Raw genomic sequence first — 16,090 nt, 5'->3', positions numbered from 1 at the left:
ATCCACTGTGCGCCCGCGGGCTAGCGGCAGCGGGCGGGGGCGGGGAGACCGGGACCCTGGAGGTGAGCTGGGTCGTCCTTACCCTCCCCGGCTCTGGCAGAGTAAAGCGGAGCTTTTCCGCCAACCCTGTGCCCTGAGGTTTCCGCTGGGCCCATAAAAGCCTGCGTGCTAGGGAGTGCGTGGTTACCTGTCTCTCTATCCAGCGATGCCACCCGATTCCAGTAACCTCTCCAGAATTTCCACTTCCCTTTTCTCCACCTCTTCTTGCCAGCGTCAGTGTCCTCGGCCCTGAGCTGGTCCAGGGTTTGCATCCCATCCCCAGAAAGCCAGAGGTAAACATCCCATTGCAGCACAGGAAAAGCTTCCCCTCTCCGGGACCACAAGCTCATTACCTTGGAAGCTTTACCGTACTGATTGGGGATCATTTGCACCTGGGCTTTTGACGCGGTTGAGGACCTGATAAGAACACTTCACTGTTAGACCCATCTAGGTTCCATTCTTGTGGGGCCCAGTGCTTGTTGCGTTTAAGTAGAAGCTGTTTATGGAAGGAATAGATGTGCGTTGCTTGCAGAATTAGCTTGTAATAGTCATCTGTTGCTAGGGTGAAGGTAATAGATTCCTACAAGGAAACAAGAACTTCCTGTTACTAAAAGAGTTATCCTGATACCGGTCTGGTTCCAAATTGGCCGTCTCTACAGCTTGTCAAGTTGAAAGGAAAAGACAAGGCAGAACACTTATTATAATAAAATTTTGGCCATAACCCTGCTTATACTATATGATATTTAACCCATTGAGTCCCCAGATTTCAGTAAGGCTAGAAAATGGGACGATTATTGTTATGATTATCCATTGACTTATTTCATCACACCAATAATGAACATTAAAGGCAAAAATATCAGATTAAAAATTTTTTAGCTGATGGTGTGCTTTATGCTACTGTGCTTAGTTTGAGTAATTTTTCCTACACTTGAGGAAAGATCAATGAACCTCGTCCCTTAGGAGCTATTATTTTTGTGGATTTTCTTCACTTTTAAATGAGTGTAGGGTAGTTTCTACATGTCATATACTAAATTCAGGAGGGTGAGAAACTTGAGTTTCACTTCTGAATCTGCTTGCACTTGGCCTTGGATTCATTACTTCCTTGTTCCAGTTTTCTCATCTGCAAAGAAAGAGTAGCACCCAGCTTTTTTTTTTTTTTTTTTTTTCAGTAGGGTCTGGTAAACTTTTTCTGTAGAGACTGGGCATTAAGCAGTTTTTGCTTTGCAGGCCGTAGTCACTGTCTCAGCTCTAATACTTACCTCTGACACCGTGCAAAGTCAGCAGATGACACAGAGAGGAATGGATGTGGCTAGGTTTGGCCTATGGCCTGTAAATTTTAATTTTAGTATAAAGTCCAACATAAAATATATGCAAATGTCATTTTAAGCCAGAAAGCTGCTTCTCTTATAGACAGGAGCAGTAATCATTTCAGTAGCATTTTTTAAAAAAAATAGACATGTAAACTGCCCATTTTCTCCCCCTCACAGGACTTTTAGAGTAATGCAACAGAAGGCTTTTGAGGAAAGCAGATATCCCTGGCAGGAGTCCTTTGAGAATGTTGCTGTGTGCCTGCCATTCCGCTGCCCGAGGTGTGGAGACCATACCAGATTTAGAAGCTTGTCATCCTTGAGGGCCCATCTGGAATTCAGTCACAGATACGAAGAAAGAACCCTCTTGACAAAATGCAGCCTCTTTCCATCTCTCAAAGACACAGACCTTGTCCCTTCCTCAGAATTTCTGAAACAGGGAAAGTTGCAGAGCCATGGCCATGTGGTCAGGCAGAAACCAAGTTATGTTAATTTGTATAGCATTTCTCATGAACACTCCAAAGACCAGAAGCCATTCAAGGTGGTGGCAGAGAGGCCTGTGTCCTATGTGCAGACCTACACTGCCATGGACATACGTGCAGACTCTCTGGATGGGCCGCGGTCGAGCCCTGGGCTTCCCACCTCTGACACCAAAGCTGCTTTTGAAGCACATATCAGAGAAAAATTTAATCGGATGGTTGAAGCCGTGGATAGGACCATCGAGAAGAGAATTGATAAACTCACCAAAGAGTTGGCTCAGAAAACTGCGGAACTGTTGGAAGTTCGGGCAGCTTTTGTGCAGTTGACTCAGAAAAAGCAAGAAGTTCAGAGACGAGAACGAGCCCTGAACAGACAGGTGGATGTGGCTGTGGAAATGATCGCCGCACTGAGGCAGCGCCTGACAGAGTCAGAAGAGGAGCTTCTTAGGAAAGAAGAGTAAGTGTGTCCCAAAACTGGCTAGACACATTCCTTTAGTAACTCCTGTCCGAAGTTAACGAAATGTCGAGCTAGGTTTTGTTTTTATGATTTGAAGATGCTTTGGCTGTAATTTTTCCTTAATATAGTTGAACCACAAGGCACAAGGCTTTGATATTATTCTCTAGGTATGGTCAACAGTCCAGCAACCCTGAAGTCAAAATATCTTAACTCCTTGTCACCCAGGAAATTGTAAACAACATACAATTTTCTGGGTAAGAAGAGTTCCCATGGTGGATCCATGGTCTACAAGCTTGAATTGGATGGGAAGGCAGGAAGGGCATGCTGGGAAAGTCTGTCCTCCTGACTGTCTCTATATGATATAGTAGTCAAGAGCATGAAATACTATCTTATTCAAGTATACAAATATGCTCCAAATATGAATAATTTTGGCTGATTGGCCATTTTGGATTATCTGACCATATTAATGAAATGTCAATAGTTGAGAATCCATTTAATTATAATTTGTATTTGGAGGGAGACATTAGGAAACCCTGATATAGCTGTACTGCTGTGATTTGAGAATTTTCTTTTAGTCTTGACTGTAAAGACGTGGCACTGGTTTTACAAGTCATAGGTGATCATAGAAGCTATTATTTGAAAAATCCTTGTACTGTACTTGAAGGAGTATTTCCTTATCAATAAGTATATATTTAACTCAAACTGGGAAAGTATACAGAACAATTCAGTGTATTTTCCAAATTCAGAATGTCAGATTTCATTTCAAATGGAGGCTCAGAGTACACAGAATCAAATGAATAAAAATTGATGGAGTAAAATATCCTAGAAGGTAGGGTTCCAAATTATTTGAGTGCTATTATAGAAATTTAATTTCATCCTTTTTGCCCTCTAGCACTTTTATGTCTTGTATTTTCTCTTAAAATATATTAATGAAAACTTCTTGATAATGAATATAACTTTTAGGTACTATATAACTTTTAGGTACTTTTAGGTACTATAACTTTTAGGTACTTTTAGGTACTATATACCTAAAATGTACCAATAAACTCAATGAGGAAAAAAACCAAAAACTTCTTGAGAAACCTTATATCAGTGGTGGCAAGCCTGTGGCATGCATGCTGCAGTGGGCTGTTTGCATCACTGAAAGCTCTACAAGGTTCACCATCACTGCCCTATATGTTAAAGAAATCTTTACATGCTTTCATTAGATATTTGTATCCTACTTTGAAGCCTAGACATTTTTGTTCATACTAAACATTTTTAATAGTATGTAGTTAGGATAAATTTGAGTCAGCTACTGCTCCCCTCCTCCCCAGGGAAATGATTTCTAATGAAAGAAAACTTTTTTGTTTCCACTTCTAGTGTTAGTTGCTGGAATGAGCACCCAAGTGACCCAGGTTGCAAGGCTGGGAAAATGGAAGATGGGTTGCTCTATGTATAGAGACAAATCTAGAATTAACTTTGTAATATTTATGCTTAATTCAAGAATAGTGAGTTTAGATGGCCAGAAAATTAGTGTCTTACATTTACTTATTTTTATGTTTACTTTATTTATAACATTTTTGTATATATTGTTACAGTACTGACAGTTGAACCAGGGCCTTTGCACTGAGCTATATCACCAGCCCTTTAAAAATTTTTATTACAGGGCCAGGGATTTAGCTTAGTGGTTCCAGCACCTGCCTTGAAAGCACAAGGATCCAAGTTTGATCTCTGGTACAAAAAAAAAAAATTATATGTGTGTGTGTGTGTCTGTGTGTGTGTTATTTTGTTTATCTTGCAGTACTGGAAATTGAACACAGTGCTGTTACACTAAAATACCTTCCCAGCTTTTTATAAAAAATTGTTTTGTGACAGGCTCTTGCTGGATTGAATTTGCTATCCTTCTGCCTTGTCAGTATTTGTTAATTATTCAGGTAATGATGAATGTAGCATTTGGAGTGATAGCTGCCTGCAGTGTGGGAAGACAAGGTAATAGAGGGCAGACATAATTAGATTTAGGTTATTGTTAAGGATTAAGGATTTGTTTGGGGTAGTGGATTTATAAGTGCTTTTTAAAAATTAAAATTACCTGATTAAAAGTGGCCCATGCATGGACCAGTAATGATACTGTGTTATGGTTCATCCAAGAACTAAATGAAAAACATATACTTATAAAAACTGTTGAAGATAGATTTGTATGTGTTAATTCTCAATTCTCTCTTCATTCTCACGAGACACTCCTGTGAAGTTTAGTAATTATCCTTTTAGAACTTTCCTGTATGCGTATACCCACATATAATTGGTACACACAGAATTAGTACTAACACATAATATTCTGCCACTTGTACTTGAAATTATTTTTAACATACTCAGGTATTCTTTGTGCACCAAACACAAAATTATGCCATTTCTTTTGAAAATTTGTGGTATTTCATGGTATGGATGCACTATAACTGATTTAACCAACTTATTCGTGGTGAATACATAGTTTCATTCATTTTCCTAGTACTAAAAATAGTGCTTCAGTTAATCTTTTTGTATGTCTTTTTTAGATCTTTGTGAGCATACCCAATGGTAAATTTCATGTTTGTTTATTTATTTTTGGTGCTAGAAATCCAACCCAGGGCTGCATGCATGCCAAGCACGCACTTTCCACCGCTGAGCTATACTCCCAACCCAAGTTGATTTTTAGTATGCAATTTTTGGGCCAATAGAAGAAAGCAATGATATTTATTTTTTTTAAAAGCACTTGGGCTATTACAAAATATTCATCTTTTTAAAGCCTTCATTGTCCGTTTCTATATTCAGGCCTAAAATAATCACTCTCTCTGTGTATAAAATGGAACTGAAAGCGTCTTGTTTTCTAGGAAGGACACTGGAGGTCTTGGTCTGGGAGGGTGATGGTGGACAGCACCCTCATTGTCTGCGGTGCCTGGCCTGGCCCCTCCTCCCCTGCCATCTGAATTGGGGTGCACAGCCAGCTGCCTATCTGCTACCCTCTGGATACCAGGTTGATTTGACTGGATCTGCCTGGCTAGGCCCTTTCTCTCCTTACCACTGCCTCAGGGGGCTGTGTCTCCCATAAACAGGAGACCTTTCAGGCCTTTCAGGTAGGGAAGGCCTGTTTGGCCAAGGAACATACCAGAAGCTAAGCCCCCTTGCTAACTACTCTGAGCTCATTTCTGAGAGAAAATAGATTATTATTGCCCCATTTGAGACTGACTTAAACTTGGGGACCCATTTGAAACACAGATGTTAAAAGTGGTTTAAAAAGATACAGATACCTAATATTTAGCATTCATGCAAGGCTGTCTTGCCTGTGAACTTTCCCCTCAAGTTTAAAAATTCTTTCTTTCACACTGAAATAAAAGACCTCAGAACTGTGTCTGCCCTGAGGCCTGATATGTGTTAAATCATCTTGGTTTCTAGGGTCATATATATGTATTCTGTGATGGAGGAGCCTGTTTGAATTGGCAATATTTTGTACTTTGTTACCAGTGAGTCTCCTTGTACCTCTATTGAGCAATATCTGTCGATTTTGGAGTGCACATCCTAGAAAAATGTTGCTCCTTATTACCAATGCCAGTGTAACTTTAAAAGTCCTACTGAAATAGATATTTACTTATTGATGAGGAGTCAGAGATGTTGTGTAGCACTATCCATAATCAGGTAAATCAATCCTGGCCACCTTGTGGTAAGATATCCTTTAGCAAGAAAGTTTGGGCTTAGGTGGTAGCTGAGTTAATCTCTTGGAGTTCAGAGGAATTGAGAGTAATAACAGTATTCCCAAATTTACTTACACATTCTGCCAGTAAGGTTGAAAAATGCCAATGGAGCACCTGTGATGTGCCTAGCACTGTGCTGGGAAAGGTTAGGGAACATAAATCTTTGGTCTTCTCCCTAAGGTGCTGATACTGTGTGTACTAAGAATAAAGTAAACCCATATACCTTGCCTCTGTCCAAACACAGGTAACTTTAAGATGTGTAAAAGGCAAGCCCCAGTTTCGAGTTGATAACACTCGAGAGAACAATATTTCTATGTGGAAAGGCCACACTGCAGGAAGAAGGAAGAAGGATGGAATTTTCAGACATGGCTGGAAGACTGACCCTGAAGGAGCAGCTGGGCTCTCCTGAGACAGGCTCTGAGTGTAATGTGTAATCTCTGATTTTAGTATTGGCAGGTACCCTCTATCCTTCAGCATGGCACATTTATTCTCAGATGCAGGAAATAAGGTCCAGAGCAGTGGTATGACTTGCCCATGGACAAAGATTTTGTAGCAAAGCTGAAACTGCAACCCCATTTCCTTGTCTCTGCTGAGTGCTTTTTCCATTAGTTCACCATGACCTAGCCAGACTTCTGAAAATGTGATATTTGCTCAAAGCATCAAGACTTATGTAATATCAAACGTGGCCCGTTTTGGAAGAGGCTTGCTTCTTTGCTATTTTGAGAAGGCTGCAACAGTGACATCATTTATTTTTCTGCTGTGATTAAAGAAAATGTGAGCTGGCATCAAAGGTGTTGGAAGAAGAGAGATGAAATGGTAGCATCAGAGAATGGCCATGCTATTCAGCTTCTGAAACACCCAGCCTAGGGCTTTTAATTTCCCAAGCAGCTTTTAACTTGACTCTCCGGATGTTCTTATTCAGGCAGGGTGGGGCTTAGTCATCCCCAGCCTTTGATTGCTGTGTGGGGCCTCTTTGTGATTCCGCCTCTCATTTCCATCCTACTGCTTTTTGAGCTACAAAAGTTAAAATCTATTTCCCTCTCCCTGCACCATTTGCCCTGCTCTGGTCCAGGAGCCCTATAAAAGACAATACATTCTGAGAGCCTGCTGAATGCCAGATTCTTTCCTAGGTTCTGGTCATACAGTGGTAAAGCAAATGAAGGCCCTGCCTTCATGGAGCTTATAGTGTACAGGGGAAAGTGACATCAAACAGATCGTCAGAGTGGATAAAAGTCGGAGAGTTGTAGCTTGAGCCAGCAGTGTCCACTTAGGTTTCTAGACAGAGCTGGGTATGGAATGCAGCCTTTACAAAGCAATACTGACCTGGTAACTTACTTTGCACAACTAAACCATTTGCCATTTACTTAAGTCATTCTCAGTTTTCAATTGCCTAAAGCTGTGAGTATCAACCTGGTGTCCAAGCTGTGTGTAGCTACGAAACCAGCCAGGAAATATCATGTCAGTTGCAGAGCTCAGCAGGGGCCTGGTGGCTTACCGTATCAACTCATTTCAGTACTTGGGATCATCTCTTTCCATGCTATGTTCCATGCAGATTTATAGATAATTTTAGGATAAACCAGACATCAAACATGTTTTCTTAGTAATGTCACGTGATAACATTTGGAAATACAAAAAAAAAGTCTTTCCTCTTCTCTCCATTCCATCCAAGGAACTTAGAATGTAATGTTGATCTATTCAGAACCAGTACGAATAATTTGATTTTCTCATTAGGGTTTTTAAAAATATAATTGTTAAGGAAGAGTATATTTTATTGTTCAAAGAAGCCAAAGAGCAAAGATGAGGCAGAGATGGATGGACCGTGGTTCTGGTGCAGCCTGGGGTCTGCATGGCCCCTGGAAAGCCTGGCTTTCTCAGCCTTCAGGCTCACAGCTTGGCCCTGGTGTGTACAAGCAGCTGACTCTTGCTTCATGGTTGACATTAGAGTGTCTGAGGTACTCGGTGATCAATAGCTAGAATATTTTTAGCTGGAGATATTTTTATCATTTCATATACCTCTTCAGGGGCTCATAAATCAGTAATATAAAATGAAATTTAAATAACTTGGTAGAGCTCTGCCTTTGGGAGAAGCCCATGTTCAAATGTTTTTTAAGAACAGAAGAGCGGCACCAAGTTTAGATTGGAGGCACCTGCAGGTGACTTGCTGGTTTTATGCCCCAATACTTGTCTAGTAAAAGAAAAAAAGAACCTAAAATGTTGTCCTTTTTTTGTTGGTTAATGATGTTCAACTAGAGGTGTAGTTACACATATTTCATGCATCCAGCAGAAATCTGTTGACCCTGTATTGTGGACTGGCCTAGTGTTAGGCTCTGCATGCCCTAAGGAAGGAACGGACAGAGTGTGTTGACTCACTGATTTTATAATCCAATGAGGTAAATGGCGCAACTTCCCTGGTCTGTGAGAGAACGCAGCAGACTATGTATCGTATGTTCCTACCAGGAGAGCCTGAGTTCAGAGGAATCGTTAAAAGTGGGTACTAGGGAAGGGTGGGAAGAAACCCTGGGGAACAGCATGTCCAAAATAAGAGTCTGGCTGGGTAGAAGGATGAAGGGAGTTCAAATAGACATCAGACATGGTGTATGGATGGTAGACTTTAAAGATGGGGGATTGGCACATTGTCCCTCATTAACAATGCACACCTGTCTGCCTGTGCAAAATCAAGAGTGCACTCCATGAGGCATGAATGCACGTTTCCATCAGTCTGCGTGTGCTTCTAGATGTGTTGTTTGTATGATAGAGTGTTTTTGATTTTTCAGAATTAACTTGTCTTTAATTCACCTTAAAAGAAGTCATTGAGTGTGTTCCATCTGTGAACAGTGAAATACTATCTGTCTCTCAGACCTTATGTAATTAAACAAGTGCATGAGGGAATGAATATTATTTGAACCAACGCCTTGACTGTAAAGAGCTTTTTCCCTCAGTGAACCCTTTCTGCCTTAAAGCTTTCCAGATGCTTGTGAATCCTGAGATACCGTAAGATTTCCAGGTGTGGAAATTAGTTTGCATAATAATGAACTTCAAGGTCAGTTTCTTATATACTATGCTGTTTTTTTTCCATTTAGTGTCAAATATTCCTTTAAATAAGCACATTTGACATCTAATCTTGGATGTAATAATATTTAGCTTTTTTTCTGCCCTTGAACAAGCAGTCAAAGATGGGGCCAGAAGTGGCTTTGAAGCGGTTAAAAGTTAATTTCCCCAGAGCTGTTCTGTCCCCTTGTCCTGATTGAATTTCACTCAGGTTTGTCCTTATCTTCTCATCTGACCAGCTGCCTTCACACTGTCTTCTGAGTCAGAAGGGTGACAACCTAGAGTAAAAACCACACAAGTCTTTGATAGCTCTGATAGCATCATATTATTCTTTTTCTTAGTCACATTCATCTCTTCTTGGTAATTACATATTTTAGTATTTGCTGCTTTTAATGTCTCTCTCTCTCATTACATGTTAACATAAATAACACATTTTTATGAAAACAACTATTTTCCCCAAAACCATTTAGGAAAAGAGTGGTAGTGTTTAATGTTTTTCCAGTATTTTTGGATATGTGGATTTATAGGAAGCATTTCAATGTTAGTAGTTCTGTATTGAGTCTGGTCAAATTCATTTTTGTCTTTGAATAGATGACAAAGGTCTAGTCTTAGGAAGAAAGGGACAGGGCTTTAAATATCCTTTTCAAGTGATGGTGGGTGTTCTGTTTTGATGCTATGCCAAAATGTGACAATTGGTTGTTTCTTAAAGATTAATTGCAACGTGGGTTCTGAAACCATGTAATGAACATTTTGTTCTTTTACAGAGAAAAATATTAGTCTGTATCAACACTTTGAATGGTTCTTTTACTGTTTGATGTATAATTATTTAAAAGATTATAAATGCAATGTGGCTAAACTATTTTTTTTCCATTCAGAAAATTCCCCCAATTCCTTGGAGAAATAAAGAGGTCGTTCTGGATATCGTTCATCCAAATGAACAGGATTTGAAAGGAGGGATCTGAGATATGTACACCTGCTATTCCGCAATTAGTGGCTGAGTTTGGTTCTGTTTTCATCTAATAAGGGTGCCTCACACAATCTCAGTACTATAAGCTGACTCAGTCCTTGTCTTGTGTGTTTAACTTCTCTTTAAAAACAAAATAATACTGAACCATCAGGTTTATTTTAATGATCCTTTTTTCCCCTTCTAGTCGGTGTTACACATTCACGAACTGAAATTGTTAGCATCAGTGCCAGGTTGCTTAAAAAATGCAAAGGTTATTAACTTCTTAGCTTCAGGCCAGAAGATAATTGAATGAAGGAGGTTAGAAAAAGATCCTTCTTTTCTACAGTGTTGTATAACACTCTACAATCAGCTAGGAGCATTTATATTAATTTTTAAAAGTCTTGTATATAATCAGCAGCAAAATATTATGTGATTTAGAAATACAAATACAACCACAGTTATTAGCAGTTTTGCATTCAGATTTGTTCTCTTGCTTTTGTGATACTAATCCTGTGAGATTAGTCTGTCAGTTGCTGTGTTCTCATGTGCTAGACCATAGCCAGGGAGCTGGAGCACAGTAACTATGCACAGAGGAAAAAGACTGGGAAAAACAAGCCAGCACGTTAATAGTAGTTACCTCTTGGTGGTGAGAATACAGGTGACTTTTGATTTCTTTGTCCTCTGTAAACATTAAGTACAAAAATTTTTGTTGAATCTGTGTAAAGCATTGTATTGAGTCCGGGGTTTAGGAAGACAAAAAGGCCCCTCCCTAATTGGGGAATCTTCCAAGAGGTTGATATTTGTATTTCCCAGAAGTATGAAATATCTCTGAAATATGATAAATATAGTAAATATTATAAACCAGAATGAATTGAAAAAATGGCCACCCTTTTGTTGATTTCTCAGTGCATACAATTTGGAGACTGTTTCACAAGTCAGGTGCCTTAAATATCACACAGGAAATCTCTTTAATGAGCTTGTCTTCCAGTAAATTGAAGCCTTAATGTTGGAAAGAGAATGTATAGCAGCCATTTTTCTGGGCTGTATTTCCAGTGGTGTTTGAGTTGAAATAATTCTCCATCCATAGGATCTAAACCACAACCAGGACCCATGAAAGGGCCGTGCATACCACCTGGATGGGCCCTTTGCTCTTGCTGCTAGTTGAGGTTTGCAGCTCATCTAGGAAATAGACTAAAGCAGCTGACAGTAGAGTTTGGAAATTGGCTTGTGTCCATGGCCGGAATGACGAGGACCTTGGAAAGCACACATCTGTTGACAGCTCACATGGAAACATGTGGAAGTAAACTTGACAGTTATTGAAAGAAAACTCTTTTCCAAAAGGATTTTTCTTTCTCTTTTGTGGATATTTCTTAGGTACTGAAAGGTAATGGAATTATTATAGAGTAGGGTTTATATTTGATTTTGAATAGGAAACCAGAAGAAAGGGAAGTGGTATCATGAGCATTTCTTTGAATGAGTTATTGGTACAGCCGATCTGTTCTCTAATTTTATAAAATATACTTTCTAAGGTTTATTTTAGAAATCTTTGCCTTTGTAGGAAGTGTTGGTACTTAAAGTACCATCAGATGTTAGGTACTGTGTTTGTGAGAGATACAGTATAAAAGGATCTGGAAGCTACCAATAGCTATTTTGAAGATCTTATATAGAACTAATTTCTTGAACCAGACTCACCAGAAGTTTTGTTCTCCAGAACTGATAGAGCTTAGTGGGAACTAAAAATCAAGTGGAGATTGAGAAGTTGCTGTAGGCAACGTGTTGGATTCACTGTCTAGAAGAACTAAATGAGGTTAGATACATGAAAACTAGAGTTCATTAAGTTATTCTTTCTTTTTTTGTGTGGTATGGTGGATCAAACTCAGGACTTTGTGCTTGCAAGCCAGGCATGTTGCCACCGAACTAAATCCCCAGCCCTAGAGTTCATTAATTTAAATTCAGAGAGGCTGAGCGGGGCATGGTGGCGCACTTCTGTAATCCCAGCACTCGGAAGGCTGAGACAAGAGGGTCACTGTGAGTTCAAGACCAGCCTAGGCTATATAGTGAGTTCCAGGTCAGTCTCAACTACATAGTGAGACCCTGTCTCAAAAAGCAAACACACAAATAATAATAAATAAATTCAAAGAGACTGATGGGATAGTGATCAGAATCTTTAGAATCTTGACTGTGTAAATTGAATATGGCCAGAACAATGACTTGAAGGTTGAGAGAGAATTTGAAGACACCTAAAGGAAATACTATTTCCAACAGATACTGAAACTGTGGAACTGAATAGCTCAGTAGAGATGGCAGAACATACAAAGGGCATGACTAAAAGGCTGGTTGTGATTTCTTTGAAAGAAGTAAGGTGATGAGAACGGTGATAATGTACATCTTTTGGTGGTGTGGATTACCTGAAGGTTCATTAGCTGGAAAAGAGGGTATAGAGAAGAGGGATTAGAGGGGAGGTTAAGGTAAGGAAAGGAAAGCTCTATGTGTTTGTGATCATAAACAGATGCTCATGGGTCTGCCTACCAAAACATTAATGATGGCAACCTTAAAATAATACTTTTAGCTTTTTCCTTTTTATATGTGTCATATGAACTTTTTATAAAGAGCTTTTTTGTTTTGTAAATCAGAAAAATGTTATTTTTATACTTAGGTTAAAAGTAAATAGAAAATATAAAATGGCAATAAATTTTCTGGATTTGTGACTCTGTAACAAATATGGAGATAAAACATTAAGGTATTTTGTGTGGCTTTTGCAGGGAGGGCAGCCTTCCCATTGTGTGTCCTGTGCCAGGGCCAGGATAGCTTTCCAGTGGGCTTGGGGTTGGCCGTACGGTACCTGTTTGCACTGTTTCATATGTAGCTCACAACTACATTGGTAGACACAATGACTCATTTTATGAACAGCTCGGTGTAACTTCTTGCCTTCATACCTGCCTTCTCTACAAACTTTTCTTCCCAACAGCCATACTTTTAAAATCAAAGTCAAAACCTGTCTCAAAATCATCCAGTGATACGCCGTCTCGTCTTAAATAAAAACTGAAATTCTCACACTGGTCTGTGAGGCCTGCCCTCGCTCCCTTCCCCCAGCAGACCTGCTGGTGCTGGTGATGTCTCATCCCCACCTCCACATCCCAGATATGTCTGTTTCGCTCTTCTCAGGTGTCTGCCTGGCTTGTTCCTTAGGACTTCTTTCAGGTCTCTTTTCAGATGTTTCCCCACCCAGTTGGGGGTCCCTCGCTGCTTTCTAAAATATTACCCATCATTCCCCTTCCTCTCCGCTTTGTTTCCTTGTCCTTAGTTTCAGTGTTCTTCGCTCTTGACACGTGTTTATTTGTGTATATTATGACTAGCAGGTTTTACTAAAATGTACTCAACAAGATGCAACCTTATCTCCTTCAACATTGCCACTGCTGAGCCCTGTAGGACATAGCATGGGCACCATCGATGCATAACCCCTGTCTCTTTTCTCCACTTCATGCTCTGACATGTTTGCCTTGTAGAGAAGTTGTTACGTTCAACCATTTCCTGGAAGCAGCAGCTGAGAAGGAGGTTCAAGGTAAAGCTCGGCTCCAGGACTTCATTGAGAATCTGTTGCATCGGGTAGAACTGGCCGAAAAGCAGCTCGAGTACTATCAAAGCCAGCAGGCCTCTGGCTTCAGCCATGACCCCAGCGAGCATGTGGTGAGTCCCACCCAGCCAGCCTCCGAGGGTGAGGTCCTGTGGATGTGGAAAAGGAACTGGGGGACCAACAGGGACTCCCTAGTCATCATGGGAAAGCTCTTCCCACACAAGAGATGCCCGGAACCTGGGAGCTGAAGCTAAGCCCTAGATGCCCTTCCCCATTTTTCATCTTCTTCCTCCATGCTGTGAGGAATTGGTAGAAATATTTCTACATTTGTTAAATAATGGAGTTTTAAATAACCAAAGAAATTATTCCATCATGGATATTTGGGTGGATTAGAAGTTACCTCGTCTTGAAACTCTTTTAAACGAATCTCACGAAGACTTTGGCCCTTCTCAGTAAAGCAAGATCCATCTAACTACAGTTTGTTTTTCATTAATAGGGACTGTTGATGCTGTTCAACAGTGTTAATAGGTGAAACATTTCTAAGTAGAAATTCAAAAAGACTGAAATTATTACAAGTGATAGATGTGTAATATATTTCTTTTCCCTCCCTTCCTTCCTTCCTCTCTCCTCCCCTCCCCCTCCCTCCCTCCTCCTCCTCCACCTCCTTTCCTCTTTCTCTTTTTTTGAGGGGGCAGGATCTTGCTATGAGGTTCAGGATGTCCTTGAACTTACTATATAGCTCAGGCTGACCTGGAACTTGATGAGATTCGATTCTCTACCTCAGGCTCCCAAGTGCTGGGTTTACAGACATGTGTCACCACACCCGGCTATAATAGATTTTTTTTTTTTTTTTTTTTTTTTTTTTTGTACTGGGGATCTAACTCTGGATCTTGTACTTGCAAGACAGGCAGTAGAACTACTGAGCTAAATCCCCAGCCCTGTAATAGATTTTTGTATACCACTTCACATACAGAGTTATGTACTTTTAAAATCTCAGAGCCAATCCAGGCATGATGGCACATGCCTGTAATCCCAGAAGTCTGCGAGGCTGAGGCAGGAGGATCTCGAGTTGAGCTCAGGCTGATCAACTTAGTGACTTAGTCTCAAAATAAAAAATAAAAATGCTGTGGGTGTAACTCAGCACAAAACTCAGTACCCAATACTGGAATGGGGAAAAACAAGCAAAGCAGAGCATAGAGGAGAACTTTGGATGTGGATAAAGATCCAGATTCTCATAAGTGGCTTGAACCAAGACTTCTTGGTCTCTTGGGAGGGTTGGGGGCAGGCCCAAAAGACAGTGTAGGTAAGGGGGGTATATGATCAATCTATCTACCTACCTATCTATCTGTCCTAGTGCATGTTGGTAGTACAGAATGTTTGCATTCCTAGTGGAGAGTTAGTACATGTGCATGTTATATTATATACATATACCAATTCCCTACTAAGAATGTACACAGTATATATTGCAAACATGTACAGAAAAAGAAGGGAACCAAGAGGTGGAGAGAGCAGAGACAGGGAAGGGAAAACAGATAAAAAAGGAATGAATGTATTATGTGATCATATTTAATCTCTGTATTTCCTCGGTGTCATAAAAACAACAAAACTAAATGATTTTTGATACCCCAAAGTGTTTTTTTAAAACAAAATTTTCATTATGGAACTTTATTTATGCTTATCTCCTTCCCAGAAGATTTAAAAATTATTCCTTTCTCCTCAGGTGGGCTGTATTAAAAGGAAAAGAAAAACAGAAAACATCTATGCTAACCAAAAGATTAGCAGTGCTGGTTGACTAATAAAGATTAGTTTGAATGTCTGGAAGTCAGGATTAAAAGCACACATGATTAAATAATAAAACATTCAGAAAAGGGAATAAGATGACAGTGTGGATGAAGGAAGGAATGTAAGTAGACGATAGGAAGGAAAAGAAGTAAGGAAAAGGAAATAAATGAAGCCTTACATGGTGCTCAGTGTAAACCATATACTTAGCCTTACAGAAGTACCGTGAGGTAAGTCACAGAACTTTCTAGAACAATAGTAGACTGGATGGAAGTAAATTTGTTACATAGTGAGGCTTTAGCACTGTGTTCAAAGAAGCCTACCTGTGTGACAAATCTGTTATTTTCTGGGTGAGTGTTGGCGGCCTTCTACATGTACATAGTGTTTCTATACTGTGTTTCTTAGGGGAACCATCACCCCCAACTTAATCCCTTTCCCTCCTCCCCAGGAAACTATGAGAATGTCCAGTTTTCATTAACTGTAGCTGGAGGGACATAACCATCTCCTTCCTTCTTCTTTTACCTTTTTCTCCCTCAAAAGATTGAGGTCATAGAGTCCCAATGTAAGGTAGAAAGGCCTGGCTTCTGGGTATTCTTACCTTCATTCTGACTAGGCAAGACAGTTTAATCTTCTGGGGCCTATGATTTGTCTGGAAAATTGAAAGGTTTGAATTCAGTGCTAAATTCTGATCACCCTGACTTTGATGGTTGGGAGTTTTTTTTTTTTTTTTTTTTTTTTTTTTTTTTTTTTTTTT

At 39.9% G+C, this 16,090-nt stretch overlaps 1 protein-coding gene across 1 annotated transcript in view; it reads left to right on the top strand.

Annotated features, from left to right (window-relative positions):
- The first annotated feature begins 1,532 nt into the window (after positions 1 to 1,532).
- Positions 1,533 to 16,090, top strand: part of Znf365 (zinc finger protein 365) — a 21,512-nt gene continuing 6,954 nt past the window's right edge. Inside the window, exons 1-2 of the mRNA XM_010641073.2 lie at positions 1,533 to 2,282; positions 13,490 to 13,670. Of these exons, the coding sequence (XP_010639375.1) occupies positions 1,540 to 2,282; positions 13,490 to 13,670 (924 nt within the window). The 5' untranslated portion in view covers positions 1,533 to 1,539. The remainder of the gene's footprint in view (positions 2,283 to 13,489; positions 13,671 to 16,090) is intronic.

Source organism: Fukomys damarensis, unplaced genomic scaffold (genome assembly GCF_012274545.1).
Source record: "Fukomys damarensis isolate Sample0158 unplaced genomic scaffold, DMR_v1.0_HiC HiC_scaffold_20, whole genome shotgun sequence".
NCBI lineage: Eukaryota > Metazoa > Chordata > Mammalia > Rodentia > Bathyergidae > Fukomys > Fukomys damarensis.
This window is presented reverse-complemented; position numbering and strand designations above follow the sequence as displayed.